This window comes from Lithobates pipiens, unplaced genomic scaffold, assembly GCF_037356315.1.
Source record: "Lithobates pipiens isolate NorthernLeopardFrog02 unplaced genomic scaffold, aLitPip1_a1.2 Scaffold_13, whole genome shotgun sequence".
NCBI lineage: Eukaryota > Metazoa > Chordata > Amphibia > Anura > Ranidae > Lithobates > Lithobates pipiens.
Window position 1 is genome coordinate 274,119,096 of NW_027507718.1, and position 27,326 is coordinate 274,146,421.

Consider the following 27,326-nt stretch of genomic DNA (forward strand, 5'->3'; position numbering starts at 1 on the left):
TCGGAAGCTCAGCAAGGCAAGCCAAGACAGACGAACGAGTCAGTCAGTGACTCAGTGGCAGATTGGCAGTGCTTTTCTGGACTGGAGTCTGGACTCTGGAGGGAGCAGTGGCCACCTGTCCTGGCTGGCATGGGAGAAAGTTATTGTGGAATTGGCTTTCACATTTAGATATCTTTCATTCTTCAAGCCATTATCTTTGTGCAAATAGGAAGTGCTGAAATGTACATAATAATTGGTAATAGACCCATGTTGTGGAGATTTGTTCCTGGAAATCTTGTCCCATAACCCTGATGAATACCACACTAAAAGGAATGATATATTCTCCACTACTCACTCTGCTCTAGATAATGACCTGTCTGTTCTGTACCCCACATGGCTTGGCTACTGTGCAGTGTTCTATGCTTTCAATACTCAGAATGGCTCCACTCTGCACTGTGCTGTATGGTCTGTTCTCTGACACCTCCACTACAATTATACAATGCACATTGGATATGCCACACCACTCCTTTATACTGTACTTTTTTATACAGAACACCACCACTCCACTCTATGCTGTATATTTTATACTGCACAGCCACTCCATTCAGTATATCCAACTAGATATTTTGCACTTCCCTTTGCTCCATTCTGCATATTGTGCATTATATACTCCTCATCCTGTACATTGTGCTGTACATCATTTACTGCTAATCACTACACTTTGTACACTGAACTTTACTGTATATATTTTAAAGCTCTATACTTTAACTCTGTTGCATGCTATACCGTATGCTTCAAATTACTCCACCCTGTGCCATCCATCCAGACTAGTATAGAGAAACTCTTAGTGTCACTGGAGGAGGGGGATGTGCGTGTCGCTCGTGTTGGTCTGATGAGGTCACAGTGAGTCATCATCTGTGCAGATGCATATGTTGCCCTCCTGTCTGTCCTGTCTGAGATGGGGTTGGGGGGGGGGGGGTGGTACCTACCTGAAAAATGTCACTGACACCAACGGGTCCATCGTCCAGGCAGGCAGTCAATTTCATATTGTACCCAGGGGGCCTAGGCACCATATCATGCCCTCCCAGACCCAGGAAAGGGTTCGGGGTCAGCGGTCTGTTTGGTGGGCACTGCAGACTGGCTAAGGGGCTCTCTTGGCCCTTACTGTGGGGGCAAATGCAAAGTGGTCTCTGTGGGCATAGGTGACAAAAACTGATGGGTTCATAGGCGATAGGTATCGGTAATTGGTATTGGCGAGTACATGATGTCAAGTATAGTTACTCGTACTCTGTGTCAAAAAAGTGGCATCGGTGCCTCCCTAAATTTAAATTCTTTATTTTGATCAATTTCTAAATGAAAAGTGACAGAACAGAAGAGATATCAAAATCGAATCAATATTTGGTGCGACTACCCTTTGGCTTCAAACCAACTTCAATTCTTACACTTGCACACTTTGTACATTTCTACAAAGTCAGGGCTTTTGCAGGATTGGAGTCACGTGTACAATTAATTATACCAAACAGGGGCTAATGATCATCAATTTCAGATGCAGGCCAAAACACAGTCATTAACCTAAACAAACAGCCATGCAGTAGACATAAAACTGGGTGAAGAACAGCCAAACTCTGCTACTAAGGAAAGGTTGCGGAGGATAGTTTCATGTCATAGGTCATATACAGGGCAAGACTGAGCACAGTAACAAGACACAAGGTGATTCTACAACATCAATAAGGTCTCTCCCAGGCAGGGGCTTAACTAGAGCATTTGGCACCTGGGGCGGATCCTATATCTGGCACCCCCCCAACTTTAAAATGTAAAAACACCTCACTGTGCCCCCTGCATCCCCCAATATATTTGTCACTACTTTGTACACGCTCTCCACAACTGAGCCACTTTACATTACACAGCCCCCACTCCCCCTGCAGCTCTGGACCCCCTTTACATTACACAGCACCCTGCAGCTCTGGACCCCTGCACATTACACAACCCACCCCCCAGCTTTGGACACCACCGCTCCCAGGCAAAATTTTCAACGCCAACTAGGGTTTTAAGATGTGCTTGAAGAAGCACCAAGAAACAGGCAATGTTGAGGACCGTAGATGCAGCGGTCAACTAAAGAAAACATGCAGCAGATCAAAGACATCATGCTTACTTTCCTTCAACATCAGAAGATGTCCAGAAGAGCCATCAGCACAGAACTGGTGGAAACCAATGGGACCCAGGTACACCTATTTACTGTCAGTAGAAGTCTGGGCATAAGTGGTCTTCATGGAAGAATTGCAGCCAAAAACCCCAAACATACAGCCAATGTCATTAAGAACTATCTTCAGAGTAAAGAGCAAGGAGTCCTGGAGGGGATGGTATTTCTACCAGAGAGCCCTGATCTCAACATCATTGTTACATGAAGAGACAGAAGGATTGTTAAAGCAGCCTACATCCACAAAGGATCTGTGGTTAGCTCTCCAAGATGTTTGGAACAACCTACCTGCCATGTTCCTTCAAAAACTGTGTGCAAGTGCACCTAGAAGAATTGAGGTGGTTTTGAAGGCGATGGGGTTGTTCACCCTAAAATTTAGTTAATTGATAAAAATAAACTAGCAGCACCTCTATTTCAGAAAGCATTCTTCATTTACAGCATTTTTTTTTCACACCTGCCTAAAACTTTTGCACAGTACTCTATATACTATTAGAGGTCGACCGATATATCGGCCGATATTTGCCGTTTTTTAAATAATCGGCATCGGCCGATTTGTGCTGATAAAAAGCTGATTTAGAACTACAGCGGGACTTTGAAATGACTTCTGTAAGAAGTCAGTCTAAGTTGACTGAGTCGTCATAGAAACACTTTCCTCCTCTCTGGGCAGGCTGCCAAGAAAAGAACTAAATGATACAATGTTTACACTTCTGAATGAATGAAGTCATCTCTGTGTGAAGTTCTCAGTTTAACCATTTAAAGACTAAATCTTTTCTGACACTTGTTGCTTACAAGTAAAAATCCTGTATTTTCTGCCAGAAAATCACTTAGACCCCCCCAAAAATGATATATATTTTTTTAGCAGAGATCCTAGGGAATAAAATAGCGGTTGTTGCAATATTTTATGTCACACGGCATTTGCACAGAGGTCTTTCAAATGCATTTTTTTGGGAAAAAAAATACACCATTTAAAAAATAAAAATAAAATAAAAACAGTAAAGTTAGCGCATTTTTTTTTTTTTGTCCAAAAGTTTTGACTACCTGTTTTTATTTAATATATATATATATATATATATATATATATATATATATATATATATATTTTTTTTTTATCTGAATCATACATACAAGTAAACTGATTGGAGGTTTGTTTTGTTTAATAAATGTTTAAGTGTAAGAAATTTTCTGTATCACGTATGAAGGCCGCTTTCACACTGGAGCGCAAGTTTTAGCGGCTCTTTACCATCATTTTAGCGGTGCTATTTGGCTGCTAGTGGGGCACATATAACCCAGCTAGCGGCCAAGGAAGAGGTTAAATGCGCCCATGAAGCACCGCTGCCAAATCGCATTGCATGCGCTTCGGCAGTGGTGCTCTTCATATAAATGGGCAGGAGTGGTGGAGGAGCGGTATACACCACTCCAAACGTGCTGCTTGCAGGACTTTTTTTTAAGATCCTGCCAGCGCATCGCCTCAGTGTGAAAGCACTCTGTCTTTCACACAGACTGCAGGGGAGCCATTTTACAGGCACTTTACAGGCGCTATTTTTAGCCCAAAAGCGCCTTAAAACGCCCCAGTGGGAAAGGTGTGTTAGATCAAGGGGGATTAAAAATAAATAAATAAATAAAATAAAATCGGCCTAACATATCGGCCCAAAAAAATCGGCATCATATATCGGCTATCGACCGCCATGATTTCTAAATATCGGCATCGCCCAGAGAAAAACCCATATCGGTCGACCTCTATATACTATATACACACACACAAAACGCAACATTTTTCTGATTGGTGTGGAAAGAATGCCAAAACCTCATGGTCTGCTCACCTCACTGATTTGTATCATTATTTCATATGTCTGCTTTCCAGGACCTATGGTTATATAACTTGCGTGATCAAGAAAAAGGTCTGGCACCTTAACTGTAACATGTCCTTCAAGAGGTTTTTCAGCAACAACATCAAAAACAGGCTCAATAATAATCATCCATTGTGATGTAGTATTATCTGTAAAGGAGAGGTTATTAAAAAGAAAAAAAAAAAAAAAAAAAAAAAAAAAAGCATTTCAAAATGAAGCAGGGGAAACAAAAGCAGAATGTCAGGCAAATATTCAAAGGTTGGCTACAAAAACAACAAGTAACTACCAGCTGCCTAGTTTCAAAGCAGGGCTGCCCATAGCTTACAAGGTAAAAAAAAAAAAAAAAAAAAAAAAAAAAAAAAGGGGGGGGGGGGGTTGGGGGGTCGGCGGAGGACATAGGTCTATAAAGTTTATAGAAATATTTTTTGTATTTGATCTAGAGGAAGGCAAAAAACAACCCCTGCACACATAGGGCAGTTTGTTGTGAGAAGGTAAAAAAATCCTTCCTACCCTCACACCAGCAATTTGATAAATCCCTGGATCAACCTCCTATCATATGTAAGACTTCCTATAGCCCTGTATAATATGCTGACTGATGACAAATAAAAAAAAAAAATACAAAACTACAACACATTCAGCAATACCACTTCATGGAGAAAATAGCTCCAGGCTTTCTCAGCTAGGAACCCTAGAGAACCTCCAGAGGTTGATAGGTGTTTTTGAGTAATGAGCAATTACTCAAAATTATCTCCAATTTGCAAATCTGTAATGAACTCTGTGTGAAACAAATCGATCCAATAGATCTTTTTTTGTAGTTGGAGTTTCCACCAACTGACCATGAAATTATCCTGCAATAGGTTCAAGAAATTATAATTTACAAAAATTGCAGTTCCATTAACCCAACCAATAACAGGGTAAATGGAATTCCCCATTAAAAGAACATTGCCGAGCCATTTCAAATTTGTGAAAGAAGCTAATCTTGTCATTATCTTGGGGCTTACATATTCCCCTATTTTAGCATTTAGTGCACTTGCATAAAGCATTTTGCTGCACTCTCAATAGTAAAATCCTTACTCACTTCTGAATCACTCCTAACATATAGGCATACTACATCACCTTTTCTGTTAATCCTCTCCTCCCAAAACAAAGTTTACTCCCGGATATTATTAGCAGAGGCATGCCAGCTGCCTAAATTGGTTTCCGATTCTCCCACCAAGTCAAAGTGTTCCTCAGGAAACAGAAGTTCTAGCTCTGACATTTTGTTAGCCAGACTACTTACATTTGTACCGGTATTTTTTTAAATTTTGCTTTGTATATAAAATGTTATTACTTAATTATGATTTACAATCCGATTCTGCAACCAAGTCTTCTAGTTGAGGGCTGGCTGAATGTGGCACAGGGGCCAAGCAGTTGTGCACTGAGATAACATTTATTTAATGAGATTGTGAAGAGCCATGACAATAGTCTTCTTAAAAACATGAAATACAAGTTACTATTATTGTTTTACCATATTTATCAGACTGTGCATATTTAGTTATTCATGCAAAAGCACCATGCTAAACAAGCCATTATAAACCTTAAAAAAAAAAAAAAAAAAAAAAAAAGTTAAATAAATTATATATATATATATATACACACACACACACACACACACATAATATATATATATATATATATATATATATATATATATATATATATATATATATATATATATATATATATATATATATATATATATATATATATATATATATATATATATATATCCCCCAATAGGAGCTACTCAAAATACATAGTTTTTATAGGAATTGGTGGTTTATCCTATAAATATAAGCAGGGTATTTACCCTGAAGTCACTTCTGTTAGGAAGCCTTCTGGGCGACGGATTTACTTGGGAACATTGGAAGGTATACAAACTTACAAATTTGGATCTAAATTGCAAGACAAAAATAAAATTGCTGAAACTGCAACTCTAATGGCACGTACACACGATCGAAATTCCGGCCAGAAAAAGACCGATGAGAGCTTTTCAATCGGAAAATGCAACCATGTGTTTGGTCCATCGGAATTTAGCTGTCCGAATTTCCGCCAGCCAAAAATTGATAGCATGTTCTCAATTTTCCCGACGGAAAAACTTTCTATCGGTAATTACGATTGTGTGTATGCAATTCCGACACGCCAAAAATCACGCATGCTCAGATTCAACTACGAGACAGACGCTATTAGCTACTGGCTATTGAACTTCCTTTTTCTAGTCCCGTCGTACGTCACCACGTTATAAACAAAAGGAATTTGATCTGACCGTGTGTAGGCAAGACAGCTTGAGCCGAATTCCGTCGGGAAAACCATCAGAGCTTTTTCCGAGGAGAATTCCGATCGTGTGTACGCGCCATAATGAAGATATACTTGTGTAGATTGCCTATTCCTGTGAATAATACTAAATGGTTAGGATCTTGCTGTATAATACCCAATCACCAAGATTGGTAATCTCTTGCCTAATGTTCTCGGTATTTAGGCCAATTGAAGTATAAATGTACATGCTGTGCACTTCAAAGGATTAGCGAAAAACATTGGCCCAACTGCAAGCGTCATCATTTGGGGCTTTCACATTGCTAAACGAAACTGCTGAGCAGTGGGTGAATGTGAACTTCACTTGGCTTGTATCCCTGTAACTTGAGATTGAGGGATGGTCAGGTAAAGAGGATAAAAGCAGATTTTTGGCCATTCACTAAAATAAGGACCGCTATCAGAGGTCTAATTATTATATTAAAAAAAAAGGTATCCACTACCCCATCCAATAGTTTAAGATATCAGTATGTAGCGGGGACATAATTGTGTATTAATGTAGTTATGTTCATATTAATGTTAAATCTGTGGACATTGCGATGGCTCAGTGTTTGGAGCCATCTACTGACACATTTTGGTAATGCACAGATATGGTGATTTTAAAACACAAGAGACTTTCATAGGAAGTGATATTTGTTTTGATAAACGGTTTGACCTTTGTTACCCAGGAGTCTGTGTGACCTACCCTTGAACACTCTGATATGCAGTGCATGCTGGGTAGGGGATAAAAGGAGCTGGAGCGGCCATATTTGGTCTCTTGGGACCACGCTGCCTGCCTGTGCGGAACTGTGGTGAAGTTTCACAGACACATTGGCAGACCGTCACTGCGGAATGCAAACTGGACCGCTTGCGAGGTGACTTGATGGAGCCTGAGAGCTGGTGATGGGATTGACGAGGTTCGGAGACGCTTGTCCGAGTAGCGGAGGACCAGATCCAGTCGGTGGAGCGACACAGAGCATCTGGCCCAGCCCGAGCAAGCTGCTGTTATCGGACCAAAGCCATTACCTCAAACTCTGATCCAGTTGGTGAGTGGGTTGCGACCCACCGTTTAATACTATTGCACACAGTTAGACTTATTCACAGGCCTCGCTGGAACCTGTTGTTCCACGGAAGCGAAACTTAGCAACTGACATTTAGTAGGCTTGAGGCCCGGTTCACTTTAGCGCCCAAGTGTGATTACAAGTTCTTGGAGTTATACCTGGAGTATTCTGAGTTAACTTTCTCCACTTACCCCTTTGAATTACAATTACCTGAGGAGCCAATTAAGCTAGTGAAGAAAGAAGATAAAGAAGGAAATACTTTAAGTGAGGCCTCACGTAGACTTTAAGTAAGGGGAGCTCCCAGGTCTAGATAATACCATACTTACATATTGTTTATTGTATCTGACTGTTGATTCATGCTGTTCTGACGTTCTACGTTGGGACAACAGTGCGATTCCTGTAATCACTTATTTGTTATACTTTCAGTAAAAATATTTCTGGTTAAGAGTACAAGTGTGTGGTCTACGGTCTTTCACCACCAGGTGGAGCCAGAGGATCCTGAGGAATCGATACAGGTACCTTATACTGTTTATATTGTACTGTATTATTGAACCACAGCTGTGCCAAGGGGACAGAGTTACACACAAAGGGGGTTTCTCAGAAGAGTGCAGGCCCAACTCAAATTAGCAGCTACTTCGGGGGTCAGTGCTACAAGTAGATATGTATGTTCTCTGAATATTGAATTCTCTAGGTATAGGTCTACCCATGAAGCAAACAACTTACCAAAGACTGTCATGAAGGAAATATAATCCATGTTGACAAGATTATAAGCTTCAATTCTAATATCTCTCCAGATACCTTGAGTAGGGAAAGAGGGGCCCCAGTCCCAGCTGAATGAACACTGAGCCTAGAACATTGAGAACACAATTAAAAAACAGTGCACGTAATCTAGGAAAATATATGATCTAAATATATAAACTCGTGCTGATGGCGTGGAAAAATGGGCGATTAAAAATAAAAATAAAAAAAATATCAATGAATGAATGAAGTTGCTATACACAAAGTGCTAGACACTTAGACATAGTGTTAAAATATAAATAAAGCGCTCACAAAAAAAAAACCATAATAGGTGATAACATAAACAAAGTCCATATGGAACTGTGAAAGTGCTTCACAAGTAGTGTGTAAAAATGCAAGGAATGCTTCTCATCTGTTGTGCAGAGAAAAAGTTGCAGAAAATTTTTTCAAGTGCACGAAGACACCTGCAAAAGGTTTGTGAGCGCTGTATTTATACCACAGTGCACGTAATCTGGCAATCCCAAACCAGAATATTTGAGATATGATTTGCACAGCACTGATTTTTTTATATATGTAATTAGCATTCTTTTCTCCATGCACATTCCCCTGACTGGTTGTCGATTATATATGTTCAAGTGGCAACATTATATCCAGGATTTGACCTAATCTCTTTTAAACACCATAAAACGTCTTCTTTGAGGGTCATACCATTCTGGTAAGCCTTTGATTTGGACACTGGTAGCAGAGCATGGAGTGTTGCTTTTTTTCACCTAGGAGGTATTCTTTACACTATAGGAAGATTTCATCTACAATGCACAGTAGATGCATAGACTTACATACTGGACTGGTTTTAGTTATATTATTAGTTTAATACGAAAGCATTTTGCAAGACAAGCAACACTTTTGATTGATATACAAGCAGCATCATGTCACAACTGCATATAGAAGAGAGGTGTCTCCAAGTATAGCAATATGGTTACATTTAATGAAGGTACAACATTTAGCAAGTCACATGGTTGAGGATTAAAAAAACAAACAGGCACATCTAAGTATACAGCATCCGGGGTAAAGCTGTCCACATAGACCATCCTCCTCACCACCGTTGACATCATCCCTTTCTCGCTGCTCTCCACTTCAACCTCTTTTCCAAATTGCTCTATTGCAGGGTAGTCTTCCCGGTCCCGGTTGCAGACTGATAGCGGTGAGAGCCGGCGGTGCGAAGGATGGTCTATGTGCACAGCTTTACCCCAAGTGCTTGCATACTTAGATGTGCCTCTTTTAATCAATCATGAAGGATGTACCTTCATTAACTGTAACCATATTGCTACACTTAGAGGCACCTCTCTTTTCTTTTATACTCTGTAGATCCTGCTGGATTTTGCTTCTGCCAATGGAACTCGCAAGGGATGCCCCCTGTCACCACTGATATTTCATTTACTAATGGAGCCCTTGGCATGATAGATATATTAGATAGAGATAATATAATATATACACACGCATACATACACACACCCGTAAATCTCTGGATTCCAATTTCAAAATATTTGCGGATAACATAATATTAATGCTAACAGATATAGAAACTTCCCTGGCTTCAGTACATTCAGCCCTCTCAATATTCAACCATATATGCTACTACAAGGTGAATTAATCCAAATAATAATAATAATAATAATAATAATAATATGTACTGAGTTTGGGTTTACACATCAAATCACACAACAAAAATTACAGCATTTATTCCCTTATGTGTGGAAACAAGAAGGTATTAAAATATCTAGATATCACACCAACCCCTGATGATGTAAAATCACTAGTAGCGGCAAATTACTCACCTTTCTTGGGCGTCCTCCTCTCAAAACTTCAAGACATACCAAAGTCAGAGCCGTCTTGGACTGGGAGGCTGGCAGCCTTCAAAATGCTCTTACTACCACGACCACTATATCTATACAGAACTTTGCCCATTCCTGTACCGTGTCCTGTTTCAAGACAGCTCAATCTCTACTTAATGGATTTCTATGGCAAGGTAAAAAGGCTATATGTGCATTTAGCAAACTCACAACTAGAAGGAGGGCAGGGGGAATGGGACACGTGGTAATTAGAGATTATTACCTAGCAGTTCTTTTCACACAAGTAAAAGCTTGGTTCCACCAATCACAAAATAACCTATAAGTGCTATTGGAGAGATATCAAATACATGGTAACAACTTATATCACCATTTATTGGCTAGGCGCTTTATTCAAGGATCCCAATACTAAAAGGTCTCCCTCTATCAGAGCCACGGCTCAAGTATGGCACACTTTATTACGCACACCTTTAGACAACACAAACCACTATCCAAGTCTTCATCATGAGTCTTTCATGAATTGCACCCAATATAGCCAAAAAAAAGGAATCAAACGGTCGGATGATATCCAGGTAGGTCCAGCTACTAAAACTTTCAGGGCTTTACAAATAGAATCTGGGCTGTCCTCCCAGGATTTTTTCACATACTTGCAAATAGTACACTTTTCTACGCTCTAACCCTTCACATATTTCACTGCCTTGGCGAATTGTCCAATTTTTCACTACAACCCCCCCCCCCCCCCCCCCCCGCAATTCTAAAACTATAGGCGTCTCTCTAATTTACAAACCACTGAAAAATAAAGACGAATTTGACAAGATAGCACCTATAAGAGCATGGAAACACGACCTTGGCACAACGTATACACATGAACAATGGCAAGCTGCACTCACCTCCACCTATACTGCTACCAAAAATAAACATGTGGGAGCAAACCCAGGAAATACTACTATGGTGGTATCTTACGCCCCACAGGATTTCAAAATTCTCACCACAGGTGTCACCCTTGTGTTGGAGACAATGTTGAGCAGTGGGCACGCTCTATCATATATTATGGACATGTCCAGCTGCATCTTCCCTATGGTACAAGACAGATATTAACCCCAGAGAAAATAAATGCAGATCCTGGGGAAAGGGGAATTGTGTCCCCATAGATTTGATTGATTAGGCAGAATGTCTTATACCAGGGATATGCAATTAGCGGACCTCCAGCTGTTGCAAAACTACAAGTCCCATCATGCCTCTGCCTATCTATCGTGCTTGTGGCTGTCAGTCTTGCTATGCCTCATGCTAATTGCATATCCCTCCCTGGTATAAGACATTCTGCCTAATCAAATCTATGGGGTCACAATTCCCCTTTCCCCAGGATGTGCACTATTTCCTCTGGGGTTAGACAAAGCCCCACCCAAACAGAGGACTGATCATACACATCCTGTTGGCAACCCGTTTACTATTGGTCAGGTACTGGAAGAATCCCAATACACCAGCAATAAAAAAAAAAAAAATACAAATAAAAAAAAAAAGTGATCCAATTAACCCACACTAATGCCACATATGAACTGGTATTTGGCTTGTTCAAAGGCAATTATAAAACCACTAGCTCATTATGGGAGACTTGGTGCAATTGGAATATCAAAAACCAAATTCATTAAAACAACCATTTCAACATCAACCTTAGTTTTGCATGAACATAGACTGTGTTATTCAGGGATCTTCAAACTACGGCCCTCCAGTTGTTCAAAAACTACAATTCCCATCATGCCTAGTCAAGTCTGTGAATGTCAGTGTTTTACAATGCCTCATGGGATGCGTAGTTCCGCAACAGCTGGAGGGCCGTAGTTTGAGAATCCCTGGTGTTATTGGCATATTCTATCCTTCCTCCTACTTTTATAATTTTTTTCTGAATAGGTTTATAACATATAACTAAGTTAAGTATTCTATGTGTTACATATGTTAATTGGCGTAATGTTTGTACTTTCTGTACCTTTTTGTATTGCTAAAAATTTGAAAATAAAGAAAATGTATTGGGGGGGGAACCCCAACCACACATTCTGGGGAATTCAATAAAGCAATTACACTACTTTTGAGATGTGCAATGAGTTCAGGTTGTTCTTATTACCGCCACTTTATGAACGTGTCACTATGGCTGTGACAGGTTCCTAAAGAATTACCGCCAGTTCACAGATTAGGAAACCATCAGTAATTAAGGTCAACTCTGAACTGGCGTACAGAGAGATTTCATTGCTCAGAGTGGGGCATTTTGTGCTGGGAAACTGTCATGAAGGTGACAGGGCTAGTGATAGCCAGGACACCAGTGGCCCCCGCTGCTTAAATACTTGAAAACATGCAAGCTTGAATGAAAATCCATTTGGAAAAGACGACAAGTATAAGATGAATGCTTTTGAAAATTGGAGCCAGTCATCTGGTAGATTTTACCCCCTTAAAATGTAAAAGTAAAATGTAAATGCATAAATATTTGCATAAATATTTGCTATAAACAATTACTTTTAGACAGAAATAATATTCAAAGGGTAAATTAGGTTTTATGTTTCCTATTGACCCTATAACTATTGTGGTGGTTTCCTTGCTATGGGACTATATTGACATTGGAGGGGACACTCCTGTTCCACTGAGGGATTCAAACCCTCTTCGACATGAGTCTGTTGCAAATGGTATACTCGACATTGTGTATTCTGTATACTGCCTGTATCAGGTATATGTATAATTCTAAACATGTCTTGTTTACTTTCTCAAACTTTTAAACATGGGGAAAAAAAAAAAAAACGGTAGTGGTTACAGTTAAAGTAGTGAACATACAATGGTATAGACACTGTATAATATGGTTATAACCATGCTTTTTCTTCATTTCAGAAAAGATCTTTCTTGCTATTTTTACAAGGTTAAAAAAAGTTCTGTCATGTGACCATACATAAAGTTTGCCTGTTTTCCAGTCTGTTCAGTCTCAGGCTAGATGCAGACTGTGCTTGATAGGCGGGGGGGCTGGGGGGTGTAGTGGAGGCAGACTGTGACTGGTCGGAAAAGCGCGGTGGCTTAAACTACCCAATATAAGCATGCCATGTGTCCCGTACTTCTGAATGGCCAGCCAAATGATGAAAACTGACCTCATAAGCACAGATCAGCTTCTGTACTTTGTATGGTTATACCATACATGTATGGTTAGGGGATATAGTTCCTAGAGTTTGATGACATGGAGTGGATAATCATGGGATACTACGGCAAATGACTGCATAGGTACTTTCCCATCTATCCCCTCAGCTAGTATTGAATATCCCGCCTGATAAAATGACATGTTATCACCTTGTTGTGTTATTACTTTGGATTTCCTGGATTTGGCTGTTGGTCAGAGTTTGGGGGGTGGAAGTTGACTTTGGACAGTTGAACTAGTTCACAGTCACTGGCCCTGCGTGGCCACCGGACGGAGTGGGTATGTTGCCTGCTCCGCTCCTTTGTGTTCTACGCTTGTACTGTATTGTATAAAAACGTTTAAGAAAAAAAAAAGGAGAGAGAGCATCTGCCGCTGTGGAGACTGGACTTTGGCAGAAAGCTTGCCTACAGCATGATGGCTCCATTTGCTGGGGGAGGTCAGCGATTATGGCAGAATCCTAAGAAAAATGCAGATTGGACAAGAGACTATCCACGGCAGGATGAAAACCTAAATGAGGGCTGTCCATTCTGGTATGTATAGTATTCTTATGTATGATAAAAAGGGCAATATGCCAATTGTCTCCCTCTCTCTGGACCCAGCCAAAAAAAAAAAAAATTAAGACGGACAGAACTTCTAGGTAATGTATCATCTTTGCTATTTTACTCTAACTACTATGTAACATCTTTTAGATATGATTATGTACTTCTTAGTGAAAACAGATTAGCTGAATTCAGGAATAGACAAAATAGAAAAATATTTCAGTTTCCTATAAAGTAACACCTTTCGGAATCCTCACTTACCTTCCTTATATAGTTAACATGACATTCTCCTTTCTGTACATCTGGAGGACAATTAGGAGGTATAATATAAGAATGATTTGTGCTTTTTTCTTTTGCCCACTCCACAGGCGATTCCAATTTAATCTCAATATAATTTTTCTCTAAAGCATATTTGGTGATATCAATGGTCTGAAAAAAAAAAAAATTTGCATCGGTCATGGAGTTATTGTGATATTTAAAACATAATTTTTTAGCATAAGCAGAGTTTTTAAAACAAGCCAAAGTAAAAATGAATTAACAGTAAAAAGTAATTATCCATACAACAAATGGTCAAAGTGATATTTTAACCACTTCAGCCCCAGAAGGATTTACCCACTTCCTGACCAGGCCATTTTTTGTGATATGGCACTGCGTCGCTTTAACTAACAGTTTTTATTTTTTCCACTATAAAAAAAAAAGCAATAAGCGTATAATGATTGGTTTGCGCAAAAGTTATAGCTTCTACAAAATAGGGGATATAATTATGGCATTGTTATTATTAATTTTACTAGTAATAGTGGTGATCAGTGTGTCTAGTCTGGTTTCCAGACCTTTAGCCCTTTGTCAGGACAGAATTTTTTAAAATCCAATTTACAACCGATAATGAGATCGGTGAAGGGGGTTTATTTACTAAAGGCACTACAAGTGCACTTGGATGTGCAATCACTGTAGATCTGAGGGGGACATGCAAAGAAAATGAAAAAACAGCATTTTTGCTTCTACATGATTGGATGATAAAATCAGCAGAGCTTGCCCTCATTTCAAATCTTCCCCTCAGATCTAAAGTGATTTCACGTAGTGCAAAGTGGATTTGCCTTAGTAAATAAACCCCATAGTCTGTTACCAAACACAAAAGAAAGGTAGCCACTATTTAAATACCTAGTGTTTATTTATTGAAGTATTCTATGCACAAGCCGATCCACCTGTACCATAAGCCTGAACGCGTTTAATTTCATCAGAGCTTATTTGTAGAGACTGGAATACTTCAATAAATATACACAATGTTTTTAATGGAGAGCGGCTTCCTTTCCTTTGTGATTGGAAGTGTTACATCTTGGATAGAGTTAGGCACATACATTTTTCTATACAGGAAAAAAAAAAAAAAAACACGCAAACTTCAACACAATATAAAATGCACTTAAAACGAATTACTCACATATCTATTGAACATATTTTGAGTTTTCATAACAGGAATATTATTTAAAGTAATTGTAGAAATGGTATCTATCCCTTCGCAAACCAAAACGACCTTCTGCCAAAGTCTATAAAAAAAAAAAGAAAAAAGGACAAAATTACTTTAAAAATATCTTCGAAAGCAAAATCTTTCTCCACAATATGCCTTTTAGTCATTGGTATTCATCAATCACTTCTTGTCTCCTAACAAGGATCCATATACCACCAGCTCCTAGCCCACTTATACTAATCTTCCCCGTGCTCCCTTACCACTCTACTGTGTCAGAACTACTACACAATATCCGTTGTCTCCAGGTATGGTGGAGAATGAGCCTCCTGCCATGCTTTACTAAAGCCTAGCAGCTAATATCCATGCCCAATAACTACCACCTACCAGGTCCAATATCTAACTTATACAGTATTATGATGGCAAAGTATTGAAGTCAGTATAGGGACCAACAGGACTATAGTATGCAAAATGTAACAAAAAAAAATGTAGAAATGCATTACCTTCCATCAAATTTACAAAAGATAAAGTTGTCACCAGATAACACTAATTTGCATCTGGACCACTCATACCAAGCCCCCCCCCCTTCTTCAAAGATCCTGTGACACCATCACTCTAACCAGAAAAAAAAAACATCTCGAGTGACTGGCAGTAATACCAACCATTATCTGATCAAAGGGTAATTGTATGGCATAGACATAAACCTGTGTTTAGCCGCAATGTTTATTGGAGTTCATTTTATTAGAGCCACACTTTCTCTAAGGCCCCTTTCACACTGAGGCGATTTGAAGGCGCTAAAAATAGCGACTGCAAAGCGCCCTGAAAGACACTCAATGCACTCCAATGGCAAAGCCCTGAGGGCTTTCACACTGGAGCGGTGCGCTTGCAGGATGGTCAAAAAAGTTCTGCCAAGCCGCATCTTTGGAGCGCTGTAGGTGGTGTGTATTTAACGCTCCTAAAGCGCCCCTACCCATTGAAAACAATGGGGCAGCGCTCCAGGTTTTAATCCTTTTTCGGTTGCTAGCAGGGGTTAAAACTGCCCCGCTAGTGGCCCATCAGTGCCGCTAAAACTACGGTAAATCGCCGCTAAATATATCGGTGCTTTACCGCCAGCGCACTGAGCGCCCCAGTGTGAAAGGGGCCTTATAGGTAACATTGTGAATTCCACCTTGAGGCAGCTGTCATGACTTTGGAGATTTAGTCCACTATTAAAGGCACAGAGCACATGTAGTAAGACCCCTTTCACACTAGGGCGTTTTCAGGCACTTTAGCGTTTTAACATTTTTTTTTTTTTTAAAAGCGCCTGTAAAGCCTCATCTGCAATCCCAATGTGAAAGCCCGAGAGCTTTCACACTGAGATCCCTTTCACAATGGGGTGTTTTTCAGGCACTTTAGCTTTAAAAAAAGTGCCTGTAAAGCGCCTGAAAGAGGCCGCAACTGCAATCCCAATGTGAAAGCCTGAGTGCTTTAACACTGAGGCGCTGCGCTGGCAGGGCGTCAAAAAATAAATAAAGTCCTGCAAGCAGCTTCTTTGCAGTGCTTTTGGAGCAGTGAATACACCGCTCCTAAAGTGCCCCTTCCCATTGAAATCAATGGTAAGCGCCTGCAAAACGCCTGAAAAGCGTCTACAAAGCGCTTTTGGCATTGGCGCTTTGTGGGTGCTTTTAACCCTTTATTTGGCAACTAGCAGGGGTTAAAAGCACCCCACTAGCACTCCAAAAACGCTATTAAATCGCCGCTAGTTTAAGTGGCGCTTTACAAGCATTTTTTGGGCGCTGACAGTGTGAAAGGGCTCTTAAAGCACTTGGGCTTTCACATTGGGATTGCAGATAAGGCTTCTTTCAAACGCTTTACAGGTGCTTTTTAACGCTAAAGCGCCTGAAAAATTCCCCAGTGTGAAAGGGGTCTAAGAGCTTAGCAGAGTAGCAAGGCCAAACAGCAAAGCATGCTTGGCAAAGTTTCCGTTAAATTGCATCAAAGCAGTACAGATCATCTTTCTGCTATGGAAAGCAAGGATGGCTAGTATGTGAGGAATGAAGATTCAATTGATAACGTCAGAGGAGATCACTCCATCTTGGCAAACAATCATGGTGATTGAGCTGTTAAAGCGGGAGTCCACCGGGATTCCGCGTTTTTTTTTTTTTTTTTTAAAAGCCAGCAGCTACAAATACTGCAGCTGCTGACTTTTAAAATAGTGACACTTACCTGTCCAGCGCGCCCGCGATGTCGGCACCCGAAGCCGATCTCTAGATCGTCTGTAAGGTGCTGCCGCCGCCATCTTGGGTATGGGAATCAGGAAATGGAGCCTTTCAGCTTCATTTCCCGGTTCCCTACTGCGCATGCGCGAATCGCGCTGTGCAATAAGGACAGTCCCCGCTGCCTCTGGGATCTGTGTGTTTCCCAGCAGGCAGCGGGGCACTTGCGGAAAGGGGCGGGCACTTGCGGAAAGGGGCGTAATCTACGCCCCTTTCCGCAGAGAGCTATCCCGGAAGTGGGTGCAGAATACCTGTACTGTACAGGTATCTGCACCCCCCTCCCCCCTGAAAGGTGCCAATTGTGGCGCCGGAGGGGGGGAGGGTTCCGATGAGCGGAGATCCACTTTAGGGTGGACCTCTGCTTTAAGAGCCGATTTCAAATTCCTAATGAGATTCAAGCACAATATGAGTGTTGTGCTGCTGCCCCATCCTGACATAACCAGCTTTGGAGGACGCTGAAAAGCATACGCTTCATAGAGGTTCAGCTTCTCCTCCACCTGACCCATGCCTCATCTTCCCTTGAGACATATCTACTGGGGAAGGAACATTCAGTATACATGAGGAAGGCACACCCAAGGGAAATTCAAAGAACTTTATTAAAATCTTCCAGATACATGAACAAAGTACGTAGCACTCAAGTTGTCAAATATCAAGAAAGTACAAAAGCTACAGAGTCACCAAAGTGCAGAAACAACGTAGGCATCATCCAGCAATAGTCAAACATAAATAGGTAAAGACATAATACACATTGCAATTACTCAACCTCTAAAATGGGGACATATAGCAGGAATCCTCGGGAGGAAAAAAAATAAATCCCAGATTAACCCAAGAAGAGGGGACAACAAGACAGCAAAGAAGTGGAGAAGGGAAGCTGGAAGAGGAAGGAAAGGAGGAAGAGGAGAAGGGGACCAGGAAAGAAAAAGAGGGGAGGGGGGTAAGTTAAGAAAGGAAACAGGGTAGGAGCCCGCATCATAAAAAATAGTGTAGCGCTGGCATTTTTGCCTGTTAATGTTATGCAATGTTAATCTATGGCAGTATTATAACTTGGCAACTGGCACCATCTAGTGGCCTAAATGTGAAATGGACTCCAATTATTTTCTTTTCATGAACATGGAGAAATATTACAGGAAGTGACTGTTTGTGTACATTTTACAATGACTTACCTACCCAGAATGCCGCCATTTTCTTTCTCTTCTGGACTCGTGGCCTGCCTACAAGGACCTGTGAGGAGGTCTCCAGAGAGCACGGCCTGCACCAACTGCGGAGTAGGGATGCACCGAATAGGTTTTTTGGTGCCGAAACCGATACCGAAAATGAAAAAAATACACTAGGCCGAAAACCGAAACCGATACCAAAACAGCACCGAAACCGAAAATGGCTTTTTTTATATATTAAAAAAAAAAAAAAAAAAAAAAAAAAGATATATAAAATCGCCTTATATAGTATTATTCATTATAGTATTCATATTCAACTGAATCATTAATTTTATGAATAAAAGAATAGTCCAGTAATGGAAAATAACAGTACTTTAATAAAGAAACCCAAATAAATTGGACAGTGGACACAGAAGATAAAATCATAAAATCAAATAAAATACAAAATTAAATGATAAATTACTACCGCATATCCTACAGTGTAGACTGCAGTCAGTGCACATTGAACCATAACAAAATAAATAAAAAAAATGAAATAAAATAATATAAAAATAAAACGACTAAGACTAAGTCTAAGAAGACTTAATGTCTTAGACTTTATTAATTTTCAACTTAAACCAGAAGAACTAGTAGTAATTCAGTTATCTCTCCCTAAGGTGTCAGCGGCTGCATGTGCGATAAAAGTGTATGTATGTAGCTGCGGGTTACACACACAGTCATACAGTAGACCACACTGTTTTCCGGCCCCCGGGTATGAGCAGAGACATCCTGGAACACAGTCTACAGTCTGGACTACAGCAGCGGTGTTCGGGCAATCACAGCAAGCAATGTAGACTAGTCTGTTTCTGGAAGTCTCTGCCCATATCTGGAACACAGTGTGGTATAGTGTATAGTACTGGAATATGTAGACAGCCACAGATACAGGACATACAGTTTTGCACATGCAGCGGGCTGAAAGCTTAGGGAGAGACAATCAATGACTGACAGTTTTGTCCCAACAACAAACTATAAAGAATAACAATGGCAGAAGGCTGTTATTCTGTTTCACAGTAATATATAAGTATGCTAAATGCAATAAATATTTTCAACCTGAGAGAACTGTAGTAATTTATTTTTTCCCCCCTAAGTTCTCTCCCTAAGGTGTCAGCGGCTGCATGTGCGATAAAAGTGTATGTATGTAGCTGCGGGTTACATACACAGTCATACAGTAGACCACACTGTTTTCCGGCCCCCGGGTATGAGCAGAGACATCCTGGAACACAGTCTACAGTCTGGTCTACAGCAGCGGTGCTCGGGCAATCACAGCAAGCAATGTAGACTAGTCTGTTTCTGGAAGTCTCTGCCCATATCTGGAACACAGTGTGGTATAGTGTATAGTACTGGAATATGTGGACAGCCACAAATACAGGACATACAGTTTTGCACATGCAGCGGGCTGAAAGCTTAGGGAGAGAGAGATATAGTTTGGCCCAACAGCAACAAACTATGTATGATGTGTGTGACTGTGTACAGTACTAAAACTGGAGATCTCTTAAATTGAAGAAGTGCAAAAACTGTAGAACTACTACAATGAACAAACAACTAATGGCAGTATGGCACAACTAGACAACTGGAACATACTGGTAGTCAGTCATACTATGTTGTATGTTCCAATTGTCCAAATAGCACAGTCCAATGCCAATTCATTTACTATGTTCAACAACATGGTAAAGGAATTGGTCTATGCTACGGATTTATAAATCTATTTCAGTATAAGTGGCAGATTTAGCTTTAAGAACAAAAGTTGCTCCGCTTTCTCACAGGAGAGACGGTTTCTCTTCTCGTCAAGAATATGAGATGCTAGACTGAATAGTCTCTCACTCTCTGTACTGGTGCTTGGGGCAGATAAATATCTGCGTGCAATCTGTGCAAGCAAAGGAAAACGTTGTTTGTTGATGCGCCAGTACACAAGGGGATTGTCACTTCTGGCGATAGGCTGTTCAGCTAAATAAATGTCCAGCTGTTGGGTAGCTGCACTTGTTGTTGCACTGCTATGGACCGGGGTGCATTCATGTAAAATTTCTTCAAACATATCAGATATGGAGGGAGCGTGTTCCTCTTCACTTGTATGCAACCGTTTCTTCTCACTTTCCTCTGTGCTACACCTCAAAACTCCTTCACCGGATGCTTCCACCACCTCCATTTGTGCCTGTATCATTTCCCGTGCACGCTGCTTTTTCTCAACATTAAAATAATGCTCTTTAAATCGAGGATCTAGAACTGTTGCAATGCAGTACAGAGGGTTGGACTCGGTGTCTTGAAACCGGTTGGTAACAGCCTCCAGTAGAGTGGTTTTAGCCGTTTTTACGCCATGGTCTGTTTCTATCTCTTTTCCTAGCAGACGCTTCAGTGCGGCAATCAAGGGAATAACTTCAGAAATGGAAGCATTAGTTGAGCTTATTTCTTTTGTTAACTGTTCAAATGGAGATAGAAGAGACAAACTATTTTCAACTAACATCCACTGATGTGCACTCAGTGTTGCCGGCAGCTCGTAATCTGCAATGTATGCAGCTAAAACACGCTTTTGTTCAAAAAGACTTTGCAGCATATAGTAGGTGCTGTTCCAACGAGTGGCTACATCTTGCTGCAGTCGTTTCGGTGGCATTCCAAACTGTATCTGCAAAGCTTGTAATCTGGAATAAGCAAGTGGAGAATGCTTAAAGTGACCCACAATTTTTCTTCCTTTTGATACAATATCAGATATGGTGCGCTGACTCAGCAATCCTTCATTCACAGCCAATTGCAGCGTGTGTGCCATACACGGTATGCTTTTAAGTTCACTGTCCTCCATTGCCTTTGCCATGTTCCGCGCATTATCTCGTACAATCAAATGCACTTTAGACTTCTCAATGTGCCAAGTGTCAAGCATGGATTTTAAAGTGTCAGCTATTGCTGCTGCAGTATGTGATCCAACAAACTCACGTGCGTTAAGTAGGATGTTTTGCAATTGAAATTTGTCATCTATCCACTGCGCTGTCAGGCTAAGCATGCTCGTTGGACTGACGTCTGAACTCCAAATGTCCGTAGTAAAACTGATTGCTATGATGTCGGTAGTCATGAGCTCTTGAATGTGTTTTCTAACACTGCAAAACAATTCAGGTAGACAGGTATCTGCACAGTAGCGTCTGCTTGGTAGTGAGTAACGCGGCTCAATATGTTGCATAAGCCTACGGAATCCAATGTCCTCCACAACAGAGAATGGCTGGTCGTCTAATGCAATAAATTCCATAATTTTATCTGTTATGGCACGAGCTTTGGGACTGTCACTTGCAAATTTTTTAACCTTTTCAAAGACCGTGGCCACAGATGGTGTTGAGCCTGAGTCACTTTTTGGAAGTGGCACTGTTTTCTTGTAATCTGAATGCTGAACTGGATGTCGTGTTTTCAGATGGTGTATCAAACCTGTTGTTGAAAAATGCCTTGGCACTGTACCCCCTCTTGAAATTTCTGCTGAGCAAAGACTACAGATTGCAAATTTGGGGTCTTTATCAGAAACTTTTAAATATTTCCACACTGCAGACATGGTCCACCTTTGCTGGTAGCGCAGAATAATAGCATAGAATGATCTATAGTGGGAGTGAAATCTGAGGGGGAAAAGAAAAAAAAGGACGAAATTAATTTTAAAGCTAAACCCCAGGAGGCAGCTTTAAAAAATAATAACAAACTATCACTTTTTTTTTTAAACGCTGCAGCTCTTGCCATGCAAGGTAGTTAATATGTCTGCACTGCAGTATATCTCCTGACTTGTACCAACAGATAATATAATTGCACTGATTAAATTTCATTGCAAATGGAATGGATTGCTTGCATGCAAATTGCAATTTCATGCTATATTTAATTTTTTGGGCGCTAATCTGCAGTATAATATAATACTATAACTTCATGTGCTTGTTGTACAATAAAATATATAATATATATATAGTTGTTAAATATAATATATTATATTGCGTACTGTCTGTCATGTTTTAAAAAAATGATAAATCATGTCATGTCAGTGTGCTATACTATACCAAATGACAAATTCAATGACAACAAGGGCATACATTTTATAGTATACTAGTACTACAGAATAATAAATAGCATGCCATTCCATTTCATTCCATTTTTTGCTACATTACGATGTACTGTAAGACATTTAATTAATACCATACTGCATGGCACAAAAGGCACAAAGGCGTAAGTAATACATGTTGTTTGACTGCTATGACAGTTTCAGTAGTATAGTAAAATAAATTAGTTGGATTGTTTGGCAGTTTAAGGCAAAAAGGCAATGCATTGCTCACCGGCGAATAGTAGTAATGGTAGCCATCCAGGAGGGACAGTGCCCAGTGCCCACTGTTGTACTTCAGTATGTGCAGCCCTCTATGAAACCGTCTCGGGTCCCAGCAGCGTCTCTCGGGTCCCAGCAGCGTCTCACAAGCACGAGGAGCGTCCGCGGGGAAGGTGCCAGCGTCTCAGCAGGGAACGTGCTTACGAGTGCGGCGTCTTATCCGCGAGGAACGTGCAAGCCGCCCACAGAACGAGTGATGTCATCCGAAGTTTCTCCCACCGCTACTGCGCATGCGCGATTTTCGGCGCCATTATCGGCAAGAATTCTCTTTCGGCAAAATGCCGAAAAGGCCATTTTCGGCCGATGTGTTTCGGCGGCCGAAATTTCGGTGCATCCCTACTGCGGAGTGGAACATCCAGCAACTCTACTCTACCCTTGTGTGCTGAAAAGACTGTGTAATCGGATAGGATCCAGAGACCCCAGTCTAAGCCATTAGATGGTCCTAGTTCATCCTGCAGAGCAGAGGGGAGCTGTTTACTCTTCAGGTCGGATTGGGTGCGAGGGCTGCCCATAGTTATTAACACACTTTGTCACACTTTTACTGACACTGTGTGGTTCAGAACAAATTGCACCAAAGGCAGTTGTAAGTGTGCTGCATTGTAAGGACAGTTTTAACACCTACTCTGCAATAACTTTTGTTTAACTGTTTGGATTACAATTTTCACAACACAAACAGCTAGCAGAAGACAGAAGATTAAAGACTGCATGGCCTTGCATTCTATTTATATTAAGAGGAACATCATTATAAAGTAGGGGGACTGCCCTACTAATTGTGTTGTACTATATTGATAACTTTACATTCCTGTGGTTACACAGGTGTGCTGGAACGGAGTTAAGGCGTTGTCACTGAGCACTAGTTCCACTTGGAGACGCACTCTTGGGGGTCATCCAAGACAACTTTATATGCACAGATTGTTGTGAATACCCATTGTGCTGTTGCATTACGTTTGTGTAACAGTGCAAATACTGTAATTACTGTTTTTATACCAGATCCAGTAAAAACAAGTTTCTGGTTAAGCACAATTGGTGTGAAGCGTTGTTCCTTTTCCTGCAGGTGGAGCATCGGATACCCAGGTAATAACAAAAGGTATACTGTTATATTGTACATTGTGGGGTTATCCTTTATTGCTAGCTTCACACCAACCTTGCACCACAGCTGTGTCAAGAGGATTGAGTCAAGCTATTGGGGGTTTAAAAGCAGAGTGCAGGCCCAATCAAACAGCAGCTCCTTTGGGGGGGTCAGTGCTACACTAGGATAGTCCAGCAGGTAGTCCAGATTGCATCAAGGCTACAAAGGCAGGTCAACACCTGCACCCCAGGTGTCTATCCATGCAGTGCCAAATTTTATCAAATTTTTTGGGACAATTGTTATGATAGGCAAGTTTATATAGTGGGGAAAAAAAAATAATAACGCAATAATGGTAGCACACCAAGAGGTCACATTAGGGGGCTGAGTAGACTTCTAGTGGAGGAGAATCTCCCTGTGAGCATAGAAGGAGGCATAAACAATTTTACATATTTGTCCATAGGAGGGTCCTCAAAAATGTTCAGAAGCAGTGTCTTTGGTTCCAATCTGAGAGTTAATCCACACACAGAATTAATGTCTGCTACAACCTCCATCCAAAACAACTGGAGAGAAGGGCATGACCAAACCATATGGAAAAAGGAGGTCTAATTGAATTTTAATTCAAAATTGAACTGGAATGTTTAGGGAGGTCTACACATTGCATTACATTTGGCCTATAAAAGTGTATATAGTGTATGAACAGCTTCAAAGGTATAAGAAGCCAAAAGGTAACCCAATTCATCAGATTCTGACTAACTGAAATACTACTTTGGGATGAATTGGCCTGTTAAAGTGAACTGTTGCAATGTCACTGCTTTTCTCTGACAGTAAGGCCCCTTTCACACATGCGGAAATACGGACATACATGTATCCCTATGGGATAGCGGGTGTCTGCGGATGAATATCCGCAGACACCCGCTATTGTCCGCCTCCGCAACAGCCCGATTCTGCAGACGGAGGAAAGTCCTATTTTTCTATCCGTCTGCAGAGCGGATCGGATGAACACGGACAGACGGTCCGTGCTCATCCGATCCCCCATAGAGGAGAACGGAGAGCTGACAGGGCGATCCCTGCACAGTGTGCCGGGACCGCCCTGTCCGCCGCCGGCTCAGCGGGGACAACGGAGCGATCCCCGCTGAGCAAGCGGATCATCATGGGACGGATCATTACCGATCCGTCCCGTGAGAAGGGGGCCTTAGGCTTTGCTGCATTTGTTTTTTAGCCATCAATGGAAAGTGTGTATAGTAAAATAGGTAGTTTCAGAAACCACAATCCCAATGTCTGCTCTTGCCTTGTTTGACCACAACCCTTTTGCCATATCCTTAGTTTGGTTCTACAAATAGTGTAAAGCTGTCCGTTAAAAGAACAACTCAGCCTGAAAAAAAAAAATTGGATTTCCACATTTTAAGTAAAGATGCTCACTCATTTTAGGTTTTTCCTCTTCTTGACATTAGAAAAAGTTAAACACATTTACTTCAGGAGGGTGACAAAAATGACTAGTTTATAGCTGAAATTTTTGATCAGTTGCTTCTTTAAAGAGGAAGTAAACCCTTCCAAACAACTTGAACCTATAGGTAAGCCTAGATTAAGGCTTACCTGTAGGTCCAAGCAATATCTCCTAAACCTATATGGTTTAGGAGATATTTGCCCGAAAATGGGCACCGCTGTCTACGGCGCATGCGCCGTAGACAGCGGCGCGCAGGCGCACTAAATGCGGCAAATCCAAGAATGGATTTGCCTAATTTGTCGACTCCCGTGCGCATGCGCGGGAGTGACGTCATCGCGGCTTCGCCGTATGGCAGCGGCGGAGCTGCGAGACGCGACTCCCGTGCGCATGCGCGGGAGTGACGTCATCGCGGCTGCGCCGCTCTGATTCGTCGGAGCTGCGAGACGCCACCAGCAACATGGATGCGGCGGACTACAGGGGACAGCGGCGACTTCGCTGGCTCCTGTGTCAGGTAAGTGACACATAATGAGCTACTATGCGATGCATAGTAGTCCATTATGCTTTACCTTTGCAGGGAAAAAAAGAGGAAGTAAACCCATCAGGGTTTACTTCCTCTTTAAAGAATGAGTTAGATCATAAACATTTGCATCTGCAGAGACTAAAGCCCCATACACACTAACAGATTTTCTGCTGATTTTTGTCTTCAGATTTACCAAAACCATGCAGTGCAAGGGCCTCCCTGATTGCATACAAATTGAAACTCCTAAAGTTTAACCTCATTATATGGTTTTGGTAAATCTGATGGAAAAAAAAAAAAAAAAAATCAGCAGGAAATCTGATAGTGTGTATGGGACTTAACTGTAACTCTAAGACACAAGAACAGAAATCATCACTGCAGGATAGAAGGAGTTAGTAGAAATGGCAAGGACTTTGCAGTCAAGGACAGAACAAAACAGTCTTCCACGAAAAGCTTTACACTAAATACGTCATTCCCTTCTATGGTTTCAAAATTAGCTAAGACCAGTATAAGAGGAGGAATAAGCAGGAAATTAAAAATGAGAATAAGAAATGTTATATTTTTCTCAAAATAAAGGTTTATGGATTCTGAACTGTTCCTCAACTGATACATTAATAGTAATTAAAGTGAACCTAAAGCTGACCATACATGGATCAAACTTTGGCCCGTTTAGCAGGGACCGGCTGAATATTGATCCACGTATGGGCAGACTGGTTGTACTCTATCGACCGACTTGTGTACAGCTAGCCTGTTAGAAGTCGGTGGTGCTGATCAGTGTATTCTAACAGCGAGGAAGTCTCCCAACTGTCAGAATACAAAGACTCAGCGGGAGGGATCCCTCTATCCACATTGAGTGTGTACATGGAGGAATTGAGTCATTTTCTTTCGTGCAACCCACTGGTTGAACAAAACAAACAAACAAAACCCATGATTTATGGCCATCGGGTACATTTTTTTCAAGTTAAAATGATGCTAAAGGTTTTAAAAATAAATAAATAATAATAATAATAACAACAACAACAACAACAACCATGTCATACCTGCTCTGTCCAATGGTTTTGCACAGAGCAGGCCTGATCCTCTTCTATTCTTGTCCCCAATCGGCGCTCCTGGCTCCTGCCCCTTGACTAGTGCCCCCAATAGCAAGCAGCTTGTGCCCGCTATGTGTCCATAAGACACAGAGCCATGGCTCAGCCCTGCCCTCTCCTCATTGGCTCACTAGCTGCGATTGTCTCAACCAATGAGGAGAGAGAGACCCAGGACAGCCGAGACTCTTGTGCACATTACTGGAGTATAAGGGGGGCTGTGGGGAAAGCAGCACACAGAAGGTTTTTTTATCTTCATGCATGGAAAGCACAAA

The 27,326-nt window shown here is 41.1% G+C and overlaps 1 protein-coding gene across 2 annotated transcripts in view; it reads right to left on the reverse strand.

Moving 5' to 3' along the window:
- Positions 1 to 27,326, reverse strand: part of MANBA (mannosidase beta) — an 87,962-nt gene that overhangs the window by 54,401 nt on the left and 6,235 nt on the right. For both annotated transcript variants that reach the window (XM_077476643.1, XM_077476644.1), the window contains 4 exons: positions 15,135 to 15,240; positions 13,961 to 14,128; positions 8,136 to 8,259; positions 3,997 to 4,172 (listed from right to left, as the gene is read on the reverse strand). In XM_077476643.1, the coding sequence (XP_077332769.1) occupies positions 3,997 to 4,172; positions 8,136 to 8,259; positions 13,961 to 14,128; positions 15,135 to 15,240 (574 nt within the window). The remainder of the gene's footprint in view (positions 1 to 3,996; positions 4,173 to 8,135; positions 8,260 to 13,960; positions 14,129 to 15,134; positions 15,241 to 27,326) is intronic.